The sequence below is a fragment of the Eutrigla gurnardus genome, assembly GCF_963514095.1.
Source record: "Eutrigla gurnardus genome assembly, chromosome: 10".
NCBI classification, from domain to species: domain Eukaryota; kingdom Metazoa; phylum Chordata; class Actinopteri; order Perciformes; family Triglidae; genus Eutrigla; species Eutrigla gurnardus.
In genome coordinates this window covers 27,136,885-27,159,002 of record NC_139924.1, presented here as the reverse complement: position 1 = coordinate 27,159,002, position 22,118 = coordinate 27,136,885, and the positions used below count along the sequence as shown (strand labels likewise).

The 22,118-nt window shown below is 41.2% G+C and overlaps 1 protein-coding gene across 2 annotated transcripts in view; it reads right to left on the bottom strand.

The window, feature by feature from the left end:
* Positions 1–468: 468 nt before the first annotated feature.
* The window catches only part of rpa1 (replication protein A1), a 30,431-nt gene continuing 8,781 nt past the window's right edge, over positions 469–22,118 (bottom strand). For both annotated transcript variants that reach the window (XM_084020435.1, XM_084020436.1), the window contains exons 12-17: positions 21,547–21,695; positions 13,780–13,912; positions 9,400–9,576; positions 8,397–8,504; positions 8,006–8,092; positions 469–1,197 (exon numbers count right to left, since the gene is read on the bottom strand). In XM_084020435.1, the coding sequence (XP_083876561.1) occupies positions 1,096–1,197; positions 8,006–8,092; positions 8,397–8,504; positions 9,400–9,576; positions 13,780–13,912; positions 21,547–21,695 (756 nt within the window). In that variant the 3' untranslated portion in view covers positions 469–1,095. The remainder of the gene's footprint in view (positions 1,198–8,005; positions 8,093–8,396; positions 8,505–9,399; positions 9,577–13,779; positions 13,913–21,546; positions 21,696–22,118) is intronic.

Genomic DNA, 22,118 nt, shown 5'->3' with positions numbered 1-22,118 from the left:
CTCTGCTGTTACCGCGTATCGACTGGCAGTCTGAGGCATCATAGGTGACCTTTGACACCATCGACCCACATTAAATTACTTTTTTAAGATCCGCAGCGCCGGCGGGATGCGAGAGGGGGGGGAGAACGAGAAATGAAAGTAAAACGTAGCTCACCACTTAAAGACGGGCTTTTTAAATCCGTCTCAGGCAGCGATGCAGCCGCTCGGCAGGAAACGGGGATGTTATCGCATGAAAAACGGGGGCGGCGGCGCAGCTTTACTGATGTTCTGCTTTAATACGACATGAATGTGGAGGTTTGCTGGGAGTCGGACGCACATCTGAGCTGAACCTGCGGAGATAGAGGGGCATTGTGTGTCCCGGGCCTGGAATAAATCCTACACACACACAAAATGTTACACACTACCGTCAACCAACACAAAAGACTGCTAACAGGGAGACTTGAATCCATCATAAAAACAGGCAATAACTTGATGACAAACATATTTATTCTTACAAAAATCAGAATTACAGAAACACCTTGTATCTCCTTAAATAGACGGCAGGACATCTGCTGCACTGTGCATGTGTTTATTTGCTTATGTTTGCAAGTTATGTGAGAGATGGAGCGAGAAAGAAAGGAAAAAAATCAAAAAAGAGCGAGAGAGTGGGAGAGCAGGCGTTCTTATCAGGGCTGTGCAGGTCCAGCTTGGCTGTTCTGAGTGCACGTCAGAAAGAGTGCTAGTCCTGGTCTTCTGCTTAAAGCCGCCCCCCCACATGACCGGAGTCCAGGAACAACTGGCCGACTTAAACAGACAGTAATTATTTCTTTTGTGGCTTACTGACCCACTCTCTGCTCTGCTTCCCCAAATAGAAAAACAGAAAAGAATAAACGTCTGTTATGTTCACCAATAACAACAACAAAAAGAAGGAGAAGAATCGAGCTACCAATCATTATTTCACAAAGAAAAGGCAAACAGTCACAAGCGCTTTAAGGATAACTCATTCACAGGGAAGAAACACAAAAGTACTAAACATCCGCTTCGTAGGAAAAAACCTATTCAGAGCTGTTTGTTGACACAGAAACGGAAAAAAAAAGCAGGAAATATAACTTCCTATTAAGCAGCCAACTTCCTGATGTTTATGATCAACCTCTTGCTGTATTCTTTGTGGTCGACGGGTTTCACCTCCATCACCGTGGCCTTGATCCTGGATTCATCCTGTCGGACAAACGAGAAGGAAACTCATTCATATGTTCGCTTTCAGTGTCTCTGCTCAGCCAATCAGAGCAAAGCAACTAAAAGAGGAACGTTACAAAAAACATTTACATTTACAACTCGACAAAATTCATACCGGTGTGAAATGAGCTATGTGTAGATGAGACCACATATATAAATATATAAAATATATATATATATATGTAAAAAAAATAAAATAAATGTGAGTCAAGAATTTGCAATCAATCATCAAAAAAATGCTTAAAAAAATGGCACCAAAGCGTACTGGAATCACTTTCCAGATACAGATAAGACAGATAAATGAAATTTACCACAATCCATTTTTATATATTTTTGATCCCGATATGCGATAAAATCCTGTATCGTCCCAATTCTTAGTTAGCCCACAATTTGAGGCAAATTTTTCGGCCGATATCGACCAATCACAGATAGCTCTGTATCTTCATACATGCCGTCTGATTTGCTTCAATATAAAAACTTGTTTTTTCCCCAAAATATACCAGGCAGCAAAACAGATGCATGGGTGATTTAGTTCGTCCAGCAGAGGGCGCTCCAGCTCACATACAAGCAGCGTGGAATGGAGACAGGAAGTAGCTCTCAGCAAGGTCGAACCATTCTTCTTGCCGAGTCAAAGTAGGTAAACGAACTCATGCTGTCTTTTCTCGTTTGTCTTGTTTTATCAGAGCACCTGCATTTTAACACCTGGCCCTTTAGTTTTAGTTTTAGTTTTTAAAAACTCCCTAATATTGGAATCTGACCCCAAAACATCCATTCATCCATCCATTTATCCATCCATCCTTCCCAACTAACTAACTAACTAACTAACTATCTATCTATCTATCTATCTATATCTGGGCTTGTTCCCTCCCCGTGCCCAAGGCGTAATGTTTGGCCCGGGTCTGTGAATTGTGTTGGCATTCAGATGAATGTTTCACAAAAAGCAGTTTCCAAAGCCATTACCACCTCCACGGCTGTCTAGACGGGGAAGGTCATTTCCACCGGGGCTATTATTCTTTGCATTTAAAACAGAGGATGCGCGCTTTCTGTCTCCATTAATCCTCGGCAGCTGAAGTGGGTGAAATGTAAATCATCTTCCTTTGGACCGGAGCCCACACGCTTTCAGGAACAGCCCATTACAATAACTCTGATTGTGTGTGCGACGCTACCGATTAGAGACACAGAACATGTTTAGACGAAAGGAAAGTTTGAGATACAGGAGACTGAAAACCCCAGGATTAGATACACGGACTCAAAAACCTCCACTAATGATTTGTACAAAATTAACGCGTCACATGTTGAGATGATGCAGGAGTTTATTGTAGATCGAGATAAAAGGTGAATTTATGTTATCGGGATAATCGGGAATATCGTCACGTCTATCTTGTTATCGTGTAAAAGAAAGAAAGAAAGTGAAAAAAATGAGTGAAAGAAATAAAGAAAGAGTGAAAGAAAGAATGAGTGAAAGAAAGAAAGAAAGAGTGAAAGAAAGAAAGAAAGAGTGAAAAAGAGTGAAAGAAAGAATGAGTGAAAGAAAGAAGGAAAGAAAGAAAGAGTGAAAGAAAGAAAGTGAAAAAGAGTGAAAAAAAAATGAGTGAAAGAAGGAAAGAAAGAAAGAAAGAGTACAAGAAAGAATGAGTGAAAGAAAAAGTGAAAAAGAGTGAAAGAAAGAAAGTGAAAGAAAGAGTGAAAAAAAGAAAGAAAGAGTGAAAAAGAGTGAAAGAAAGAATGAGTGAAAGAAAGAAGGAAAGAAAGAAAGAGTGAAAGAAAGAAAGTGAAAAAGAGTGAAAAAAAAATGAGTGAAAGAAGGAAAGAAAGAAAGAAAGAGTACAAGAAAGAATGAGTGAAAGAAAAAGTGAAAAAGAATGAAAGAAAGAAAGTGAAAGAAAGAAGGAAAGAAAGAAAGAGTGAAAAAAAGAAAGAGTGAAAAAGAGTGAAAGAAAGAAAGTGAAAGAAAGAGTGAAAAAAAGAAAGAAAGAGTGAAAAAGAGTGAAAGAAAGAATGAGTGAAAGAAAGAAGGAAAGAAAGAAAGAGTGAAAGAAAGAAAGTGAAAAAGAGTGAAAAAAAATGAGTGAAAGAAGGAAAGAAAGAAAGAAAGAAAGAGTGAAAGAAAGAATGAGTGAAAGAAAAAGTGAAAAAGAATGAAAGAAAGAAAGTGAAAGAAAGAAGGAAAGAAAGAAAGAGTGAAAAAAAGAAAAAGTGAAAAAGAGTGAAAGAAAGAAAGTGAAAGAAAGAGTGAAAAAAAGAAAGAAAGAGTGAAAAAGAGTGAAAGAAAGAATGAGTGAAAGAAAGAAGGAAAGAAAGAAAGAGTGAAAGAAAGAAAGTGAAAAAGAGTGAAAAAAAAATGAGTGAAAGAAGGAAAGAAAGAAAGAAAGAGTGAAAGAAAGAATGAGTGAAAGAAAGAGTGAAAAAGAGTGAAAGAAAGAAAGAAAGAGTGACACAGAATGAAAGAGCAAGGGGAAACGGTCCCACCTGTGATGTATAAAAACAGAAAAGTGTTTTTCTGTGATGTGTAGTGAAGTGATGCCAGGGTGTCTGGTAAATGGTAAAATGGCCTCATTTATATAGAGCTTTTCTCCAAAGTGCTTTACAGTAATGACTGACATTCACTCACACATTCACACACTGACGGCGGAGTCAACACCAGGCACTCAGCTAGGAGGAGCCGGGGATCGAACTGGAAATCTTGCGGTTACCTCCTGAGCTAAACCCCCATGTCTGCAGGAGTTTGAAGTATATTTTGATGATTTGCGGTACGATAATCGTCATACTCCAGTTTGAAACTCGTATTGTATCCTGATGCGTAACGAGTGTGAATGTAATTCAACGCAGGAAACAATGTGTATAACTCAGTTCTGCTGATCAACATCAATTTAAAAACGTTGATATGAACATATAAGCAAGAATCCGGGGAGAAAGCAGGGAAACCCGATGTGTGTTGCCAGGGTAACGCTGAATAGAAAGTGAAGGTTTATATAGAGGGGAGCTCCACAGGGCAGCTTTTAGTGTTGTTAACCAACCGTCCAGTTTCTACAAAGGTCGTCATGGATTTAACTCTGACATTCACGTCACAGAGCTGAAGCAACTTTTCCCTCAAACAGTGATCAAGTCTCAGATGGAACCGCTTTAGAACACACACACAGGTTAAAACACATTTTTGGCAAAGCTATCGGATATTTAATTGGAACATGATGCTAATCGATAGCACGATAGCAGCAGTGTTTTCTTCTTCCTCCACTGACTCCGAACTAGGATTTATTAATGAGGTGTGTGTGTAACCATCCAACATCACTCACACACACACACACACACAGTGTGTGACCTTTTTCTAACAGCGTTAAACCTGCCAGGAACACTTACAACAAACAGCCAAGGAAACTAACCGCCTCATACCTTCAAAACAAGAAAGGTTACATCCCATATAAATATATATATAATAATAATAATACACGGCCTTTACAAGAGGAGAAGTGGCGATGAAGAGTCGCCTAGAAAATTGGCAGCGACAAGCAAAAACACAACATGATAAAACATTATTCTATCCGCCTGCTCTTTGAGAGAAGTGATATCTTGCTGCAAGACGTCTGTTCTCTTCAACATTTAGGTCAGGTTGACTTCAGGTGAGGATTTGTCTGCCTGGATATTTGATCACTGCACACAACGCTACTCCAGAAAACAGCTCTAGTGATTAGAATTAAATAAGACACCCGGCCTAAATATCTCAATATCAAAATATATCATTAATATCATACGCTGAGATCAGTCACACAGCTGGACGCGGCCCTCGGCGACGGTGAGACCTCAATAACGGATATATTACAGCCGCGAGCTCACCGCTCCGATGTCGGGAGAGATTTAAGAGTAGAGTACCGAGCGGTCATATTTAAAAAGATTGCTTTTTGACAGTTAACGACACGTGTGACACTAAACCGCAATGAAGTCGTTCAATCCGCCGACGTGTGGAGAGTTACAACACAATTACCTTTCAAATAATATGTATAAAATACTTTCAAAATGACGCGATGCAACAACACTCGTTTTGATACATTGTAATTAATCATGGAGTGTTTTGGTTTAATAGTAAGAAGACTGGATTAATTGGCACGGCCATATTGTCCATTAAAACGGCTTTATGCTCATTTATTTTGAGAATGGTGACGCCAGAATGACTTTAATTAAACTTGAAGGTAATTTCGATGCTTAACTCCTCGACTTCAACAGCGGCTCGGTTTTGCTTATTAAGAAACGTTGTGCTTATTTGGGTTTTTGTTCAGTGGAAACGTCAAGCAAAAAAAACAAAAATACTTTCATTTGACTTTCATGCTGAGCTCCAATAAATCTTCTTTGTAACAATCGAAAAAAGCATTATCTTCCCAGTTTTATAGTGATAGTAATCAAGTCGTTAGATATGTATGTAATGTATTGTATAATAAAAATGCTAGTTTTTGTCTGATATCATCAATGAGATAAAAACAGAAAAGCTGCAAAACACCCCATTTTACAGCTGGAACAAAGCAATTAAATGTTAATTTGCTTAAAAAATGACAATTAATTGATTAGCAAAGTATTCTTTTGACCAACTAGCTGATCAGCTGTTCCATCACGAGTGTTTGAAGCTCTAAATCAGAGCTCAAATGTTTTCAGGCCAAGGTTGCCCTGGCTATTACATATCATATAACATTGTGTTCCTTATTAAAGTGGGCCAATAATAAGGTGTAGTGTATAAAAGTAATGATGTATGTATACAATGCTAATAATTGACGGATTGATATTTTCTATTTTTGGTATTTCTACATCACAATTTCACAACATAATAAACAGTAAGATTTATATTTGCTTAATGTAGGTTGTATTCGTGTTAAATGTGTATTTTTGTACATATTTATATGGTTCCGGGGGACCCCTGCAGTACCTCAGCGGACCCTCTAGGGGTCCTGGACCCCAGGTTGAAGATCTCTGCTCTAAAGCTCAGGGCCCGGTTTCCCGAAGCCTTCTTAAAGCCTTCTTAACGCTACGTCATTCGTAACCCCTACTTAGAGTTCCTACTTAACATTTCGCGTGTTTCCCGAAACGTTCTTTGCTACGAATCTCTTTCGTACGTCATACGTTGGTAAGAGTGGTCTGGAGCGCTCTTAGAGCCTTCTTAGCTCTACCGTAGCGATGTTTCCTGACGCTAGTCGCCACCACTGTACGGTAATCCAGAAATCCCCGCTGCGCATGGAACTGCACATTGCCAGTGTTGTGTTTCACCAGTGGTTTTAAGTCATTCATGAAGAAAATAAAAATAAAATGCGCATGCATTTCATCACAAGGCTAAGCTTTACCTCAACCTCAAAAGTAGCTGAACCAAAGACGTCGCCGTCTCGGAGCCGTTGGAATACATAATTCATAAGGATCAACTTCAATCCCATGGATATATTGACCGACGCCGCGGCTATATTGCATAAGTTTAGACTACAACGGCAACAAATACGCATGTAATTAAGGATGTAATTGGCTCAATCTCCTCCGCTGTTTCTATATTTATTATATCTTTTTTTTTAAATCAGTATATGGTAGTATGTTCGACCATGGTTAAATAAATGTTTAGGCCTAGAAAGATTTCTAGCAATGTTTTATTGGAAAACACTGCAATCGCCTACATTTTATAATATAATGCTGTCATGCACCTGCGCATGAAATGGAAAATCGAACTCTGAGCAATCGATTTCAGCACTTTCTTTCTGGACAGCGCCGTGTACGAACTACGTAAGGAGTGTTTCTTAAGAAGACTCCTAAGAGACCGTTCGGGAACCACGACTATAGAGGTAAACAACTTTGGTAAGTCATAACGTAGGAGTCTTCGTAGAGTGGACGTTATCGGGAAACCGGGCCCTGATGGCTAGCGTCCCAACATAAAGGTATAAACCAAGGTGACCTTTAAAAAGCGCTGACGGTCTCCTTTAATGTAATTAAAAGGGATAATTTCATCACACTCCTCGTGCGACGGCGTCTTGATCGAATTAAAAAAAACGAGTGTAATTTTCCTCGACTCCTCGTAAACCTCATAACAGAGTTTGCGCGGCGTCTCGCTGTGACGCGGCGGGATCCGAGGGGTGTCGATGACGCGCTTTGTCTCACATCAAGAACAACACACGGCAACATGTGAGAGCGGGAGGCACAATGGCTGGCTTGTGGCGACGGAGAGATGAGGGGAAGGGAGGGCGGGGGGGTTGCAGGTGTCTCTGTTGGAAGCAATAAGAGCGGCCAGCAACATGCTCGTGGAGGAGCCGCTGGCGGCGCGGATGGCGAGGGCTGAATGTGACGGACACAGTGGTCTTCTGTGGGGTTTGGAGGCGGCTGCAGCCGCTGGCGCCCGTCCAGACTTCCTGCTCAGAGTCCCAGCCCAATCAATTCTTTTATGTGCTTCCCCCAAAACAAACCTCTATCTGTGTGGCCTTCAGGAAACGGTGGCCACGACTAATCTGTGTGTGTGTGTGTGTGTGTGTGTGTGTGTGTGTGTGTGTGTGTGTGTGTGTTCACAAAGCCGTTCGATTTTTTTGTAAAAGATGGTTACGTCAATCACAATAAGAGTGGGGTCGCTCTGTTAGTGAATGGGCAAACATAAAGAGGCTGTTTACGTGTCACGCATTTTCAGCTCACAAAAGGAACGGTGGTGGTTAAGGGGATGCATCAGTTTTTCTATTTTGGGGCATATGTTCTATTTTGTTACAGCAAATCAACGCTGCAACGGCAACAAACAAACCTCCGCGGGCGCCGTATCGGACTCATTACTATTCCTGTTTTCACTTACGTTATACGTTTCTAGCTTCACTCTGCTCTGGAAGATAAAAGTGTTGAAGTTGGCTTGTTGGAAGACCTCGTCAAAGGCGGCTTCGTTCTGAAATTGAAAAACAAAACAAAAAAAAATGGCTCAATTTCAAACGTTAGTTTCATCACCAATTTTTAAGTGCGAAATAAAATCTTGTGTCATGCTAGCTGAATACTGGGAGAGAAAAAAAACAAAAACAGCTCCTGTGATTTTCTAAGTAATTGTGCCCGGAAGAAACGAAGCACAGTCGGCGTCTTTAACACAAATTTGTCTATGCAGGAGTGTCTGTGTGTGAGGGAGAATGCACATATTTGGTGTCAACACAGCCTCTCCATTTCCCGAGGCCAGTACTATATTCAGGAAGGAGTCTCACCGAGTCCTTGAGCTGCCCCAGGTAAGCTGCGTTCTGACCCAGAATGGCCTCTGCACTCTCCTGGAAGCAAGTCACCCACTGGTTGTCCGCATAATCCGCAATGTTGGCCTGTCGGATTATGCCGAAAAACAAAAGGAAAGAGTGAACAGGAAGGAATGCACACACACAGTAAAGATCAATGTTTACTGGATGCTAAAATATGGTATGTTAACTTAAATGGGCTCTGCAGTTAAGAACTCATCACATCCTCTAATGAGCCTCCGTCCTGCTGGCAAAACGAGCCGAGTCATGGCGACAGGAAGCACATTCACACCTTATGCTACAGCCTGTGAAGAATAAACCGTCTGACTGGTGAGTGGTAGGAAAACAAAAGCCGCTTAAGTTCAGATGGCTGGCGGCGACTGGCTTATTTGTTTATTTATTTTTAATATGTAGTGTTTCTTTGCAAAACAACATTTGTTTGATAACAAGCTGAGGAATAAAAAGGGGGTCTGTATTTATGTTCCTCTGAACTTTTCTGCATAATGACTAACAACACAGTATGGAAAGCTGCAGCCATTAACCCAACATGGCTCCGATTTAAACAACACAATTATTCCTCATTGCACTGCGTCAGAAAGTTTGCTTTAAATTGCAACGTTGAACCAAAGGGGGGGGGGGGGGGGGGTGGGGCATAAGGGGAGGGAGGGGGGGGGGGGTCCCAGGAGACAGAATAATGACAGTAAGTTAGGAGAACAGAGAGACAGGTCAATGACAAGGACTGGAGGGGTGAGACAGGTAGCCGCAACGGAGGCAAGCTGCTCAAGGCTGAGCAGAACATTTAAGACATTAGCATATGTGTGTGTGTGTGTGTGTGTGTGTGTGTGTGTGTGTGTGTGTGTATATATATATATATATATATATATATATATATATATATATATATATATATATATATATATATATATATGTGTGTGTGTGTGTGTGTGTGTGTGTGTGTGTGTGTGTGTGTGTGTCTACTTACGGAGAGGATGAGGCGGTACTTGTAGTTGGGGAACTCTTTGTCACACTTCTCGCAGCGGAACATGCCGTTGTGCTGGTCGACCACCTTCTTGTTGCACTCCTGGCTGGGACACGCCTGGTAGAGGCAGTTCTCCTTACGCAGGTACACGATGGTGGCGATGCAGGTGTAGTAGTCCGCCTGGAAGGAACAACACAAAACAAACACATGCAGGTCAACAATGAGTTCATGTCACTGGAATGTAGTGGACCTTTTGTGTTTTTGAATGTTAAATATGTAGGGGTGAGTATTGGCAAGAACCTCACGATACGATACGTATCACGATACTTTGGTCACGGTACGATACGTATCACGATACTTAGGTCACGGTACGATACGTATCACGATACTTAGGTCACGGTACTATACGTATCACGCTACTTAGGCCACGATACGATACGTATCACGATACTTTGGTCACGATACGATACGTATCACGATACTTAGGTCACGATACGATGCGTATCACGATTAGGTTACGATACGTATCACGATACTTTGGTCACGATACGATACGTATCACGATACTTTGGTCACAATACGATACGTATCACGATACTTTGGTCACAATACGATACGTATCACGATATTGCGATATAAATAAAGATGAAAACACAAGTACCTGTATATGTACATCAGATATTGATCTGAGGACAAATTGAGTCAAAACTATTTCATTCAAAACAGCCTCTCCATTTTATTAATTCCCATGAAATTCACTGGAATAAATATTAAAAATAAAATGATAAAGTACTGGATTCACAACGCGTCTAAACAAGAATTTTTTTTTTTCTAAATCGATCTTTGGAGTTGAAAAATTGATATTGTATTGGGCAGCAAAGTATCGCGATATATTGCCGTATCAATATTTTTACCCACCCCTATAAATATGTTGACTGCCGAGAATAAAAACAGCATGAAATTAATATTAAGACGACATTTAAAAAAAAAGGAGCACATAATGGTGTTTGTGAACAAGTCAGAAAGACATATTTGTGCAGCAGATGCACAAGTTTTACCCCCAACCAGAATCCTGATGACTCGTTTAACGTAAACACTTATGAAAGGTGGCATGAATGTGATAATTTATATATAGACAGGTGAAAAATAGAGATTAAAATGTGTTTCTTCAGGGTTAGACAGCCTGCCAGCCGGGTGCCATAAGTGCATCAGCCAATCATTAATATCACAACTATGTAAATACCATTATGCTACTGTAAAGAAATGCATATGACCGCAGTCATCTGGATCTATGGTTTCTCCAAAAAGCACTGGAGTCCGGTAAGTTCAGCAAATGGCATCACTTTACTGTAACGCAGCGTTTAAAACCAGGAAAAGGAAACAGTTATGCTATTTTTAATGATATCCAATATATGGTCTCATATCACAATAGTAACATAAAATAGATATAGATATATATTCCAGCCCTTTGGAAAAATGAGTGAAAAATTAGAACACATCATCAAAATCTTAATACTTCAGTGATCCGGAGTCAATCAACACACCTTGCAGTGTTGCACTGAGCTTTAAGAAAACTGGCGAATGTTTTTCTAAAGACATTTTTAAAAAAATAACTCAAATGAAAAAACAGAACTGCTCCCAAAATCAATCATTTAACCATTGTGTTAGTGTGTGAACGGCATTAGACCCCAATTAACATCCAAAACAGGACAATTGATACTTTGTGTCATTTTTGAAAGGTGATAAGCCCTTAAATGTGTTAAATGACCCCAAAACAAAGCGAAGACAGAAAATCACCCGGAGCTCATTTTTAATTATTGTTTTGATTTACCATTAAAAAAAAAAACTAGACGTCAACGTCCGTTTAAAAAACAAACAAAAAAGGTGCAATTAATCAAGTAATTCCCTCTTCAATGAGTGTGTGAGTGGCCGAGGCTGCAGAGATGAAAGAAGGACTGGTTTCCTTTAGAAACGGCGTGTCAGGCCGGCGAGGAGGCGACACGGCGCCGTCAGGGGAGGGCACGGGAGCAGCGTGGAAAACTCCACATTCTGACACAAAGACTTTGTGACAGGCACAATTAATTGAAGCAGACTTTGGTGTGTGTGTGTGTGTGTGTGTGTGTGTGTGTGTGTGTGTGTGTGTGTGTGTGTGTGTAGGGGGCACGTTGAGAGGTCTGACCCCCCGATGCCCCCCTTGTCTCAATGCAGCTGAACCAAGGCTGTCCACGTCCCCTCTTGTCAGTACCGGGTCCTCATCAGACGCCTCCGTGGACCCGGGTCAAACCTGATCCCCCAGAGGAGCCGCTCACCTGACAGGGGTGGGAGGGGCTAATGGCTACTCAGGATTTTAAGTTTAAGTGTGAAACAATAAGGTGTGGCTGCTGAAGCTGGCCTCCAGATAGATAGTAGACAGCAGACTCTCAGCTGTGGGCATAACGGCGAAGACATGCGAGAGGACGGGGGTCGTTCTCACGCTAACGGCTCATTCGCCAAAACCTATTTCTCACTTAATCCAGAGGCAAAGATGACGGCTACTTAGGCCAGGTTTATACATAGCAGGGTATTTAGAGAAACTAATATTTCCCCCCTCCGTTTTCAAAAATAACATCATGCACACAACATCGTTTTCATAAATACGCCGTCGAGCACCATTATAACTATTCCAAACCTATGGGCCGGCAGTGTAGGGAGAAGGATAAAGCCATGCAGGCCGATCAGAATCAACAACAACCAATAACATGAGCGACTTCCTGTTCCTTTCAAAACAACCAATATTTTAATGCTGACCTCCGTGCACTCCTTGGCCTCTGCTCTTCGGTATAGTACAGCAGTAGTATTTGCAAATGCAAACGGGCCAAATGTTTGCACAAACTTAAATATGAGTACCACCTTAACAGCATCCATGACAGCCAAACAAGCTGTAAACATAGGGCGCTCTCATGACGTTAAGCATTTTCTGGCGCATTATGTGGCGCTTGAGAACCTAAAACCCAGTTTCTGTGATAAAAACGGGGTTTTCGTGTAAATGAGAGGCCAGACCACGTGGAAATATCTGCGTTTTCCCTTCGTGAAAACGGGGCCTTAAAGCTATGGTCTACATTCTGAAAATCAGTTGAACCTCTGAGACAGATTTGAAAAAAGCATCCCGCCCCCCCAACCAAACCCCTCCCCTCAGTGTTCCACGATTCGACGAGGAGCAGGGAGACAGGGGATTGGATGTTGGGTACGAGCCAATGGAGCATTCTGGACCAATGGCTCCCATTGGTCAATTTCTATGCAGGCTGATAGACTGAATGGATGTTTTTTATTCCAAATCGTAGACCATAGCTTTAAATCCACATGTTTGGGTTTGAATCCGGAGCCCTGGAGTCTTCTCCGAGCTTCCAAATAAAGACAATTGGAGCAAAATTATTCTTCCTCGAGTCTCTCGGTGCCTCATCATAATCACTTCCATCGTCCTATTGTCTTAATGGGACATTTTTCATCATACTGTGATGATTACTAATGTGCAAACCATGTGAAATTATGTTAAATTACACGAGTTAAGATCTCTGCACAGGTCTCATTATCTGCTCTACAAAATTTATACACTGCACAATTTCCCTCAACAGGATATATGGAAGAAAAGGGGGGAAGATTAAAGAACAAGTATTACTTTACTTATCCGAGGGCAAAGAATGGAAGGTATTTAATCTCAGTAATCAATAGGAGAGAAATATGGGACTTTCACCATAATAATAATGATAATACACCAGGACTGCGTGAGGACACCCACAATACAGGGGGATTAATGAGCGGAAGATTGGGATACGATTTAGTGCACCACCTACCTGGTGGTGCAGGGATTTTATGAGTCGTGATTATGAAGATTCATCACACTGACTCGGCTGGAAGTACCTTTGTAGCAGAGCTACAAGTGACAAGGTTACACTGTGGCGAGTATTCGACTTTCAATTTTAGTATTCAGATCTTTTTCCTTGTTAAACCTGAGAATACAGCCACGCATAAAACTATCCTTCTATAACAAACACTGTAGAATAACAGAATACCGTACTCAAAAATGAATGCTTCTAATTAAACAACGTGGTCAAATCTAAGCCAAAACCCTGCAGGACCTCAAGGCATTCCCAGGCCAGACCTGATCTATGGTCTCTCTGCTGGGTTCTGGGTCTGATCCGATGCACGAACCACCTCCGCTCACGACACCTTTAGAGTTTTTTTTTTAATAAATGCAGCTTTATCGTGATTCGTGTTTGAGATTCACTGGCTGCTTTCAGTTTGTCCTTGAATATCTTCAAAGATTCACCCTTGAATAACAATACGTCTGAGGACTGTTTTTAATGCATCAAGGCAAAAGCTACATATATATTTATTCATATATACCTTGTCTCCGTGTCCCAGCTGCTCGGTCTTAACGTCAGACAGAGTCTTCCAGTTGCTGCGTCCTCCGCCGCCGCCGCTGCCTCTCGCCTCCGTCAGAGACTGACCGACCACGGCGTGGCCCTCCTTGTCGTACCTGAGAGAGAACGAATACCAGTCACACTCGGGTACAGATACACGACTGCAAGTAAGGATTATATGTATGTATATAAAAATAAGAATCACAGAGTAACAGTAACAGTGATATCTTATATCTGTGTATCTGAAAAAATACCAGTGAAAACGCAAAATACCAGTTTAATCCTCTTTAACACAGACTGGCTGAACATGTGACATCATTCCAATATAGACATAAACTGGCCAAAAGCCAAGAGGGGTCATGAAGTAGTGACTCTGGTGAGGCAACATGGTATATAGTGGTAAATAGTGTTTGCATATTTTAATAGAAATCTAAAAAAAAGAAAGAAAAAAAATCAAAAAGAAAAATAATAGATTTTTTTATTACATTTTTTTTTTAAATTTTGGCACCAGTGTATCGATAACGAATCGCAGCAGGGATCATCACAATACGACAATATTTAGATATATTGTTTGCTTACATGATTGACAGTCCACAAGTTATCTTAAAAATGTTTTTTTTTTAATCTCGTCAAAGCGAGGCTGACTCGGCTGAGAGGCTTGTGAAATAAATCAACAGCAGGGAGACAGATGAGCTGGCGAGGGTCAGGGCTGACATCGGAAACCCATTTTCACCCCCAATGTTCCCAGTGATTCAGACAAAAGGAAGAAGGACGACGGTGGAAGAAAGATGGGTGAAGGTAAAACGCAGTATGAGGGGGGGGGGGGGGTTAAAATGGTCACATGGATCAATAGAGCCGACTAATCTGCTGGCTACGTGGCAGAGTGGCACACAATGGGAGGTCGGCTGGTAAATACAGCCAGAGTGTGCTTTGCTCCTGGAGGCATGACTAATTGAAAATATCCCCATTAACGTGTGTGTGGCCAAAGCAACGGCAACGCTGCCAAGTTACCCTCGTTGACGAATGTGAGCAATTTCTCTACGCTGCCAGGTTGCTCACCTGCACGGCGTTTTGCTTTCCACGCGGTTAGAACCTCGATAATCTGACGAATCGTTTCCTGCCGTGGCTCTTTTTTCTAAAAGGAGGAAAACTACACAGCCCAGATGATTAAAGGTGCATTACGCGTTTTTCAAAAGGCACGACTGCAGACTAGAAAAGGCATCACAGCGTCACATGGCTGCTCTACGAGGGGGTCGACCGATTATTGGCGCTGATATTCAGCATTTTTATGGATATGGGTCATTTTTTAAGCCATTTACAATTATTTTATTTTAAAATGCGCTACTTCGGCTCTACTCTCTGGTCTTTATTTTGTTTATTTTGATAAAACTACATCCATTAAATGTAGGCTCTAAGGCACTTCTATCCCTTTTTTTAAATGTTTACTTAAAAAAAAAAAAAAAAAAATTCAGGGAACTATTGTATTTATTCACCTTTATTCTAATATATAATAATAATAATAATAATAATAATAATAATAATAATAATAATAATAATAATGCACACTAGAGGCCGCCTGATTTACCTGACTATATTGGATAAAAACATGACTTTTTGAAGAATATTATTACATTTTTTTTTTACTCAAATCAGAATCGGCCCCAATAATCCCAGCCACAAGAGAGTGACTCAAATAAATAATTATATTCATGTTTAGCAGCAAAGTGTTTCTTTCTCCTCATATCAAATCACATTATGTTTGTGTAAAAAAAAAAAGAGAAAATATTGCAGTTTTATTCGCAATCTAGCGTTTTCATGTCATTGCTGCACCCGGACAGCAGCGTCAGCAGACTCGGCGCCGTGTCACAACTTGTGAATTGTAATGAGTTTGTCATGTACGGCGCTCTGTTGTGTAAGTGTTTAATGGGAAAACAGAACAAAGGTATCGCTCCAGTGTTTTCCAGGTAAAACAGGATTTAAACGGTGCAGCGAGCCACAGTGAACGCCCCGCTGACCCGTTATTTGGAGTTTTAGATGTACTTGACCTCTGCGTACCTGCATGAATAAAGGATATTTTGGACAAGTTATTATTAATCCTCTCTAAGATGAAGTATTTTAGAACAGGCAAAGTATTTTCTAGGTCGTCTATTCCTGCCGGTACGAGCGGCATAATCAAAAGTAGAGGCTGCAGCTATCAATTATTTTTAAGATCCATTAATCCGCCCATTATCTTCTGGATTGCTTAATAGGCATTTTTACTGTTTTCTGACATTTTATAGACAAAATGATTACTATAATTTCCCAGAACTAAGGCTGCAAGTAAGGATTATTTTCATTCTCGACTCATTGATTCGTTGCTCAATAGAATGTCAGAAAACAGTGAAATATGCCAATAAGATATTCAGTTTAAAAGACACAGAGGAGCTAAGAAACCAGAAAATAATCACATTTAACAAACTGGAATCAGATAAAAACAATTACAGATTAAAACAGATTAGTCAATTATCAAAATAGTTGCTGATTCATTTAATAATTGAAAACTAATCGATTAAAAGAACTGACTCACACAATGCTTCTATATTTTCTATTTTATTTAAGCATAATATTTCTATGTCCTTTATGATCCTCACAAAAAAAAAAGATCTGATGGAATAAAAATGAGTTCATCAAAAAAATTAGAGTTTTGAGCATATTTTGATGCTTAAAACGAGGATCGTGAGTATTCTGGCCTGGATGATCATGATATGAAATTATAATTTAGAAAAGTAAATCCTCACATTTGAGGAGCTGCAACCAGCAAATGGTTTTGAATTATATAGACTGAACTCGTTATCCAACCAAACATGACACTTAGTTCTGAACAAACGGTGCTCCGGTTCAAGGCCTCTTTGAGAAGTGACAGAAATAAGCAACAAAAGCCAGCAAGAGAAGAATTCCTCCGTTTGTCAGCAACAGAATTCAGTCAGAAAAGCGACCAATTAAATCCAGCTAATAACTCTGTCATCCAGCCACTTTTGTTTTTTGTTTTTTTATCAATACAGCACAGGGAACATTTGGGTAACAGTCAATTAATTAGCGAGGCATCGTGTTCATTAGGCCGCCGTGTTAAAGCGGCTGCTGGGCCGACGTGATTATATATGCTGTGTGCTACATGTGGAAACACTGGAGCCTCGATAAGGAAGACGGAGAAAAGGTCAGCTGGGACTAAATGAGTGTGTCGACGGCATCGAGCACGACAGAGTGGAGTTAACGGGAAAGTGTCTGCGTAGGAGAAGAGAGCACGTCTCTGAAATGTGCTGTCGCCATCTAGTGGACGTCTTCACAGGTCGATGGATGAAAGCGTGTCAGATTTCTACACTCAGGGCTCCTCCACCTTTTCCAAAGTCGTATTCAAGCATTTCAAGGTGCATTTCCATGCTTTTCCAGCCCCTTCCAGCTGTGGTAAACTCCATATTTGTATCAATCCAATGGTCAGTATTCAGTCTACTTATTATGTCACTTGTTCATCACATTAAATGAGATGTTATTGTCCTCTAAACAACCAACATGATGTTTGGAGACAGCTTTTTACAGAAGGACCACAAATGAAAGGAAAACTAATTCCACTAACAGATCCACAGAAATATAATCACCAACTATTTTCATCATCTGTTCATCATCAAAAGTCATTTTTCATAAAGAAATGTCAGAAAATGCTGTTTTCAGTCCCTCAGATATGGAGATCTTCTTTTCTCTGTGTTATATAATATATGTCATCACATAGAACATATATTTCAAGCACCTTCAAGGACACTACACTAAAATTTCACTAAAAGCGTTTCAAGGATTTCCAGCACTCATATGAACCCTGTACACTGGGTGAGAGGATACAGAACAACGCACCGAGACACCGGATAAACCCCAGATCGAGATAATTAGAGCAGCATTCTTATTCATAATAAGCATGTTGGAAAAGTGCTGAGCTGCACCGTTTTACTCTTCACGCGTTTGAGTCAACAGCCCGCCAAGGATAGACTATTCATTTGAGGAAGTCCCGAAGGCCTGCGCCCAAAAACACAATTCAATTAAGACGACTAAAACAATGATGTTTCAGCGGCCAAGCTGTGGTTTCTATCTGTGCAAGATGAAAAAAATGTATAAAAATCCAACTATTCATTGGGTTTAATTGATTTGCTCCCTCGTTCCGTCGGCTAACGGCATCATTAAGGGCCTCGGCTGTGGACGGCTAGCAGCCCGAGAGCCACACTTAGCAGCAGCACAATATTACGCACAATAAAATAATAAGAGGGGAACGGCTGAGGGAGTGATTCTCACCGCCCTCTTCACAGCGTGAAGCCTGGCTGGCTGGCATTCTCACTCACTCGGATTGAGAGTAAGAGGCCGTCCACACGTACCAAAACCATCTTTTTCTCCCCGTTTTTCCTTGGATTCGTTTCAAGAATATCTGTGAATCCACTGTAAACGACTCAGCACGCTGTAGTACATATTCCAGGCCTATATGTGGCGCCGTTTCTGCTACACCAAAAAAACGCAAAAGAAGAGACGGTGCATGGGGAGGTAAACACGTTGCTTAACCGGATGTTTGCCGTTGCAAGTGAAAGCTACAGCTACTATCCACCAGACCACCCGATCAATAAACACCCATAAGATGACAATTTGGCCTCATATGAATAAAACCAACAATAACCATCAACAGCCGACACCCTAAGGACCTTAACGAGGAGTTGTCACATGTTGTGATGGATTAATTAGAAAAATAAATGCGACATTCATGGGAGGTTAGCTAGCATAAATGTCGGTTGTTTGTTAGCATCGTAAAAAAGTAGCAAATCTGCAACTTTTTTCTCAGAATATCGCCCCCCTCTCTCGGCTCCATTTTTTTTTTTTTTCATACAATGGACTACGCCGTCGTACAGAGGAGCAGAGGTCAGGCTCGAGGGGCGAGGCGATGACGTCATCGTATGCGTTTTTGCCGTCTACACGAACACGTAATGGAGGGGTGCCGTTTTTTTCTTTTTCACTCTGGGACCTGGTTTCAAAAAAGTGCTCCGTACAGATCCGTATGGACGGTCGGCCGAAACACGCAAGACTTCTGCGTTTACACACAAAACGTTCCGTGTGGGCGGGGCCTAAGATCTACTCGTCTTTTCTTTCGTGGGTTCAGAGGATCTTCAGGGAGAGACGGAATAAAAGTGATCGACCTCATCTAAAAGCCGGGAACCTGAAGACTAATTTGAGATGCAGCTCAGCAGCGTGTCAAGATTCTCACTCATGTTTTAAAAAAGTTGTTTCAGCTATTTTATCTTTATACTATTTATAACAGAGATTTCATGCAAAATTTTGCCATTTTACCACTTAAGAACTGATTAAAAAAATCTTCATTAAGACATCAAGACCTTGAGGAACACCAGAGAAGAATCCACGCTGTGATTTGGTAAATCTATTTTAACTTTCTGCAAAAAAATGTGATTTTAAAAAGCAAAGACTGCTGTTCTGGAAAGAGTCTCTGCTTTCCAGTCGTTATTGGATGGATTATGTTGATTCATGCAATTTGAAGACTGTTCAAGTATGCAAAAATATTCAAATACAGCCATTTTTACAACAGGCGAAAACGTGTCATGGCACCAAAAAACACCATGCCAGTTTTCCCCTCGTCGAAATGTGCTAAATTCATATAATAGCAGTATTTCCACTCTAGCTCCAAGACCGCTACGCCCCCTTAAAGACGGCACCGTTAGCCGGGGACCTGCTGGGTCTCAGAGGGTTGAGGATCATTATCTCTGGCCGTCCAGGTGAGAAGTGACTGGAGAACGTGGGGAACAACCTTCTGCCATTAAACAGAAGGGAGCACAGGAAGTATTTAAAAAAAAACCTGCTCTCCAGAAGGAAGGTGAAAACGTGACTCGGGACTTAATGTTCAGGTAGAAGAAGAAGAAAAACCCAGGAGGGGTCCTGATAATAGAGCAATTTCCATCAAGACGCAAATATAAAATAATCCCATCGGTTCACAGCAGTTGGCATTCTGGGAAGATGACAAAACACAAAATATATTTTCTAAAACCAGGAAATTACCGAGCCGAGGCGTCTCATTAAAGACGCACGTTTGAGGATATTTCAACCTGGAATCACTTCTCACTGCTCTGATGATGCAGATCAGCTCATCTGATCACGTATAAGCGCCAAAAAAAAAAATGTTTCAAGTGTTTACTGGTATTCATTCCTCAGGCGCTGGTATGAGGAGGTAAATAAATTAATCTCTTTGGATGGATCTCGGCTCACAAAACAAGATATTTGCTTTCATGCCAGAAAGGAGGGGCAGACTCCGCCTGTTTACGAGAATCTATAAGGACGGATCAATCCTGTGCAAAAACTACATATAATGCACGATTCAGTTTGGTGCACCGGAGGGGAGAGGTAGTTTAGAAAATAAGGAATCGAGGAACTGGCACGTAAGCCAGAGTAAAAGATGAAAGCTCAGTCTTTAAATATTTCTCTTCCCCGTTCAAAGAAAAGCCAACAGGAAATCTTCAAGGAGCCGAGAGTCACATGCTTCCATTGTGTTTCTGTGCCGTCTGACAGCTCTGCATTTGTCTCTAGTTCTTCCAATGAAATACGCATGATCACATCCACACACTGATTTTTACACAGAGATCTCAGCTAAAACGTAAAAACAAACGTGAAACAACACATATACCATAGAGCTCTATAATACTATTGGGATTTCATTGCATATTTTGTTCAATATTCAAATATATTTGAATATTTAATGCTCAAATTCAGCCTATTATTAATATTAACTACGCTACAGAGGCTTATACGTTGCCAATGCCATTATCGGCAATGTGGTTGTTTTACTTCCTGTCCACTAGAGGGCGTTCCAATAACATCACCAATAAATATGTTGAATTACCAACAGCTGACAGCTTTCTAGATTAGTAATTAAAGAAAGTAAAACCACCACATTGCCGTTCTCCTGGGGATGCTGGGTCCCCGTTGCCATGGCTACGCCCTCCTCGTCTCACCGTCGGCTCTACTTTCACGTTCTCTCGTTCCAGATGAATCAGCCGATGGAGACGCGGGTCGAGCTAGCTAGCAGTAAGCAGCGTGAACGCATCTTCGTCACGACGACGTCGCTTCTCGAGCTCCATCGATATCTTTGTATCGGCGGTTAGCTCCGTGACGCGCCGCTGCTGGCTATTTAGTGAGATTGTGTCAAAAGCATCCGTTTATGTGGGAAGGCCAAGGCGAGGAGGGTGAGATTTGCTAACATTAGAAAAAAAAAAAAAGAATCCTAATGTCAGCGTTGGAATAGTGCAGATTTTTTTACTATAGGAATTATATTTGATTCCCTGAGTTCGTTCCAACAGCCCTAATATACGACACATTAAAAAGAAATGCTGCAATCAACATAATCACACAGTGTGGATTTCACTTCATCTGGAAAGGTGATTAGGAGCAAAAAACTGCATTTACTCCGATTAAATATGATTTAAAAGTAATGCTTCATTGAAGCAACCCCCCACATTGTGGGTAATGGGGGACATCTAATCTTGATAATGAGAATCGGAGCATGCAGCCTTGCAACCATTTAACGCTTTGACTTCTTCATTTTAAATGATAATATTTGCGTTCAAAGACGCCCACTTACAGCGGGTGAAAGGAAGCAAAAGCCTCCCGCCGTGAAACACGGACCACGTTTCACACCTGCTCTGACATTACTTCATCACCGGTGTATCTCACATTCACTCACCAGCCTCTGAGCTTATACGCCTCGGGGATGTCCGGGTTGACCATCAGGGTGCTGCTGAAAGACGCTGAGATGGAGCGGCCTCCGTAGTCTGAAAGCTTCGCCCCCTTAATGGCCAGGATGGGCTGTCCCGAGCCCTCGAATTTCTCTGCCTGGAGGACAAACACTCGTTAAACTTGGTTTGTTACTCCCGATTTCATTCCTGGTTGATGAAGCTGAGGAGTATCGCCGGGTTCACAGTTCTACATCACCCTCATGCATCACTAGGGACATTTAGGAAGAGTTAAAGCGTATGGCTTACATCTTGGCATGGGTTTTTCTTGAATTTTGTTTGTTCAGCTCCAATGATGATGATAATAAACTGCGTAGCCAAAATCCAAAACCATTAAAACCACCATTTTTGATCCCACTGCCAATACAGCATAAAATCATGCATTTTATTATAACAGCCTTTCAAACGAGACCCCTGGTTCCCAAATTGTAGTTGTTACTAGTTTCTTCCAGATTGAGCTCTCATATTTGTCAAATACACTATTTGCCTGGTTTCCACTGGGAGGCACATCTTCTCTCCAATT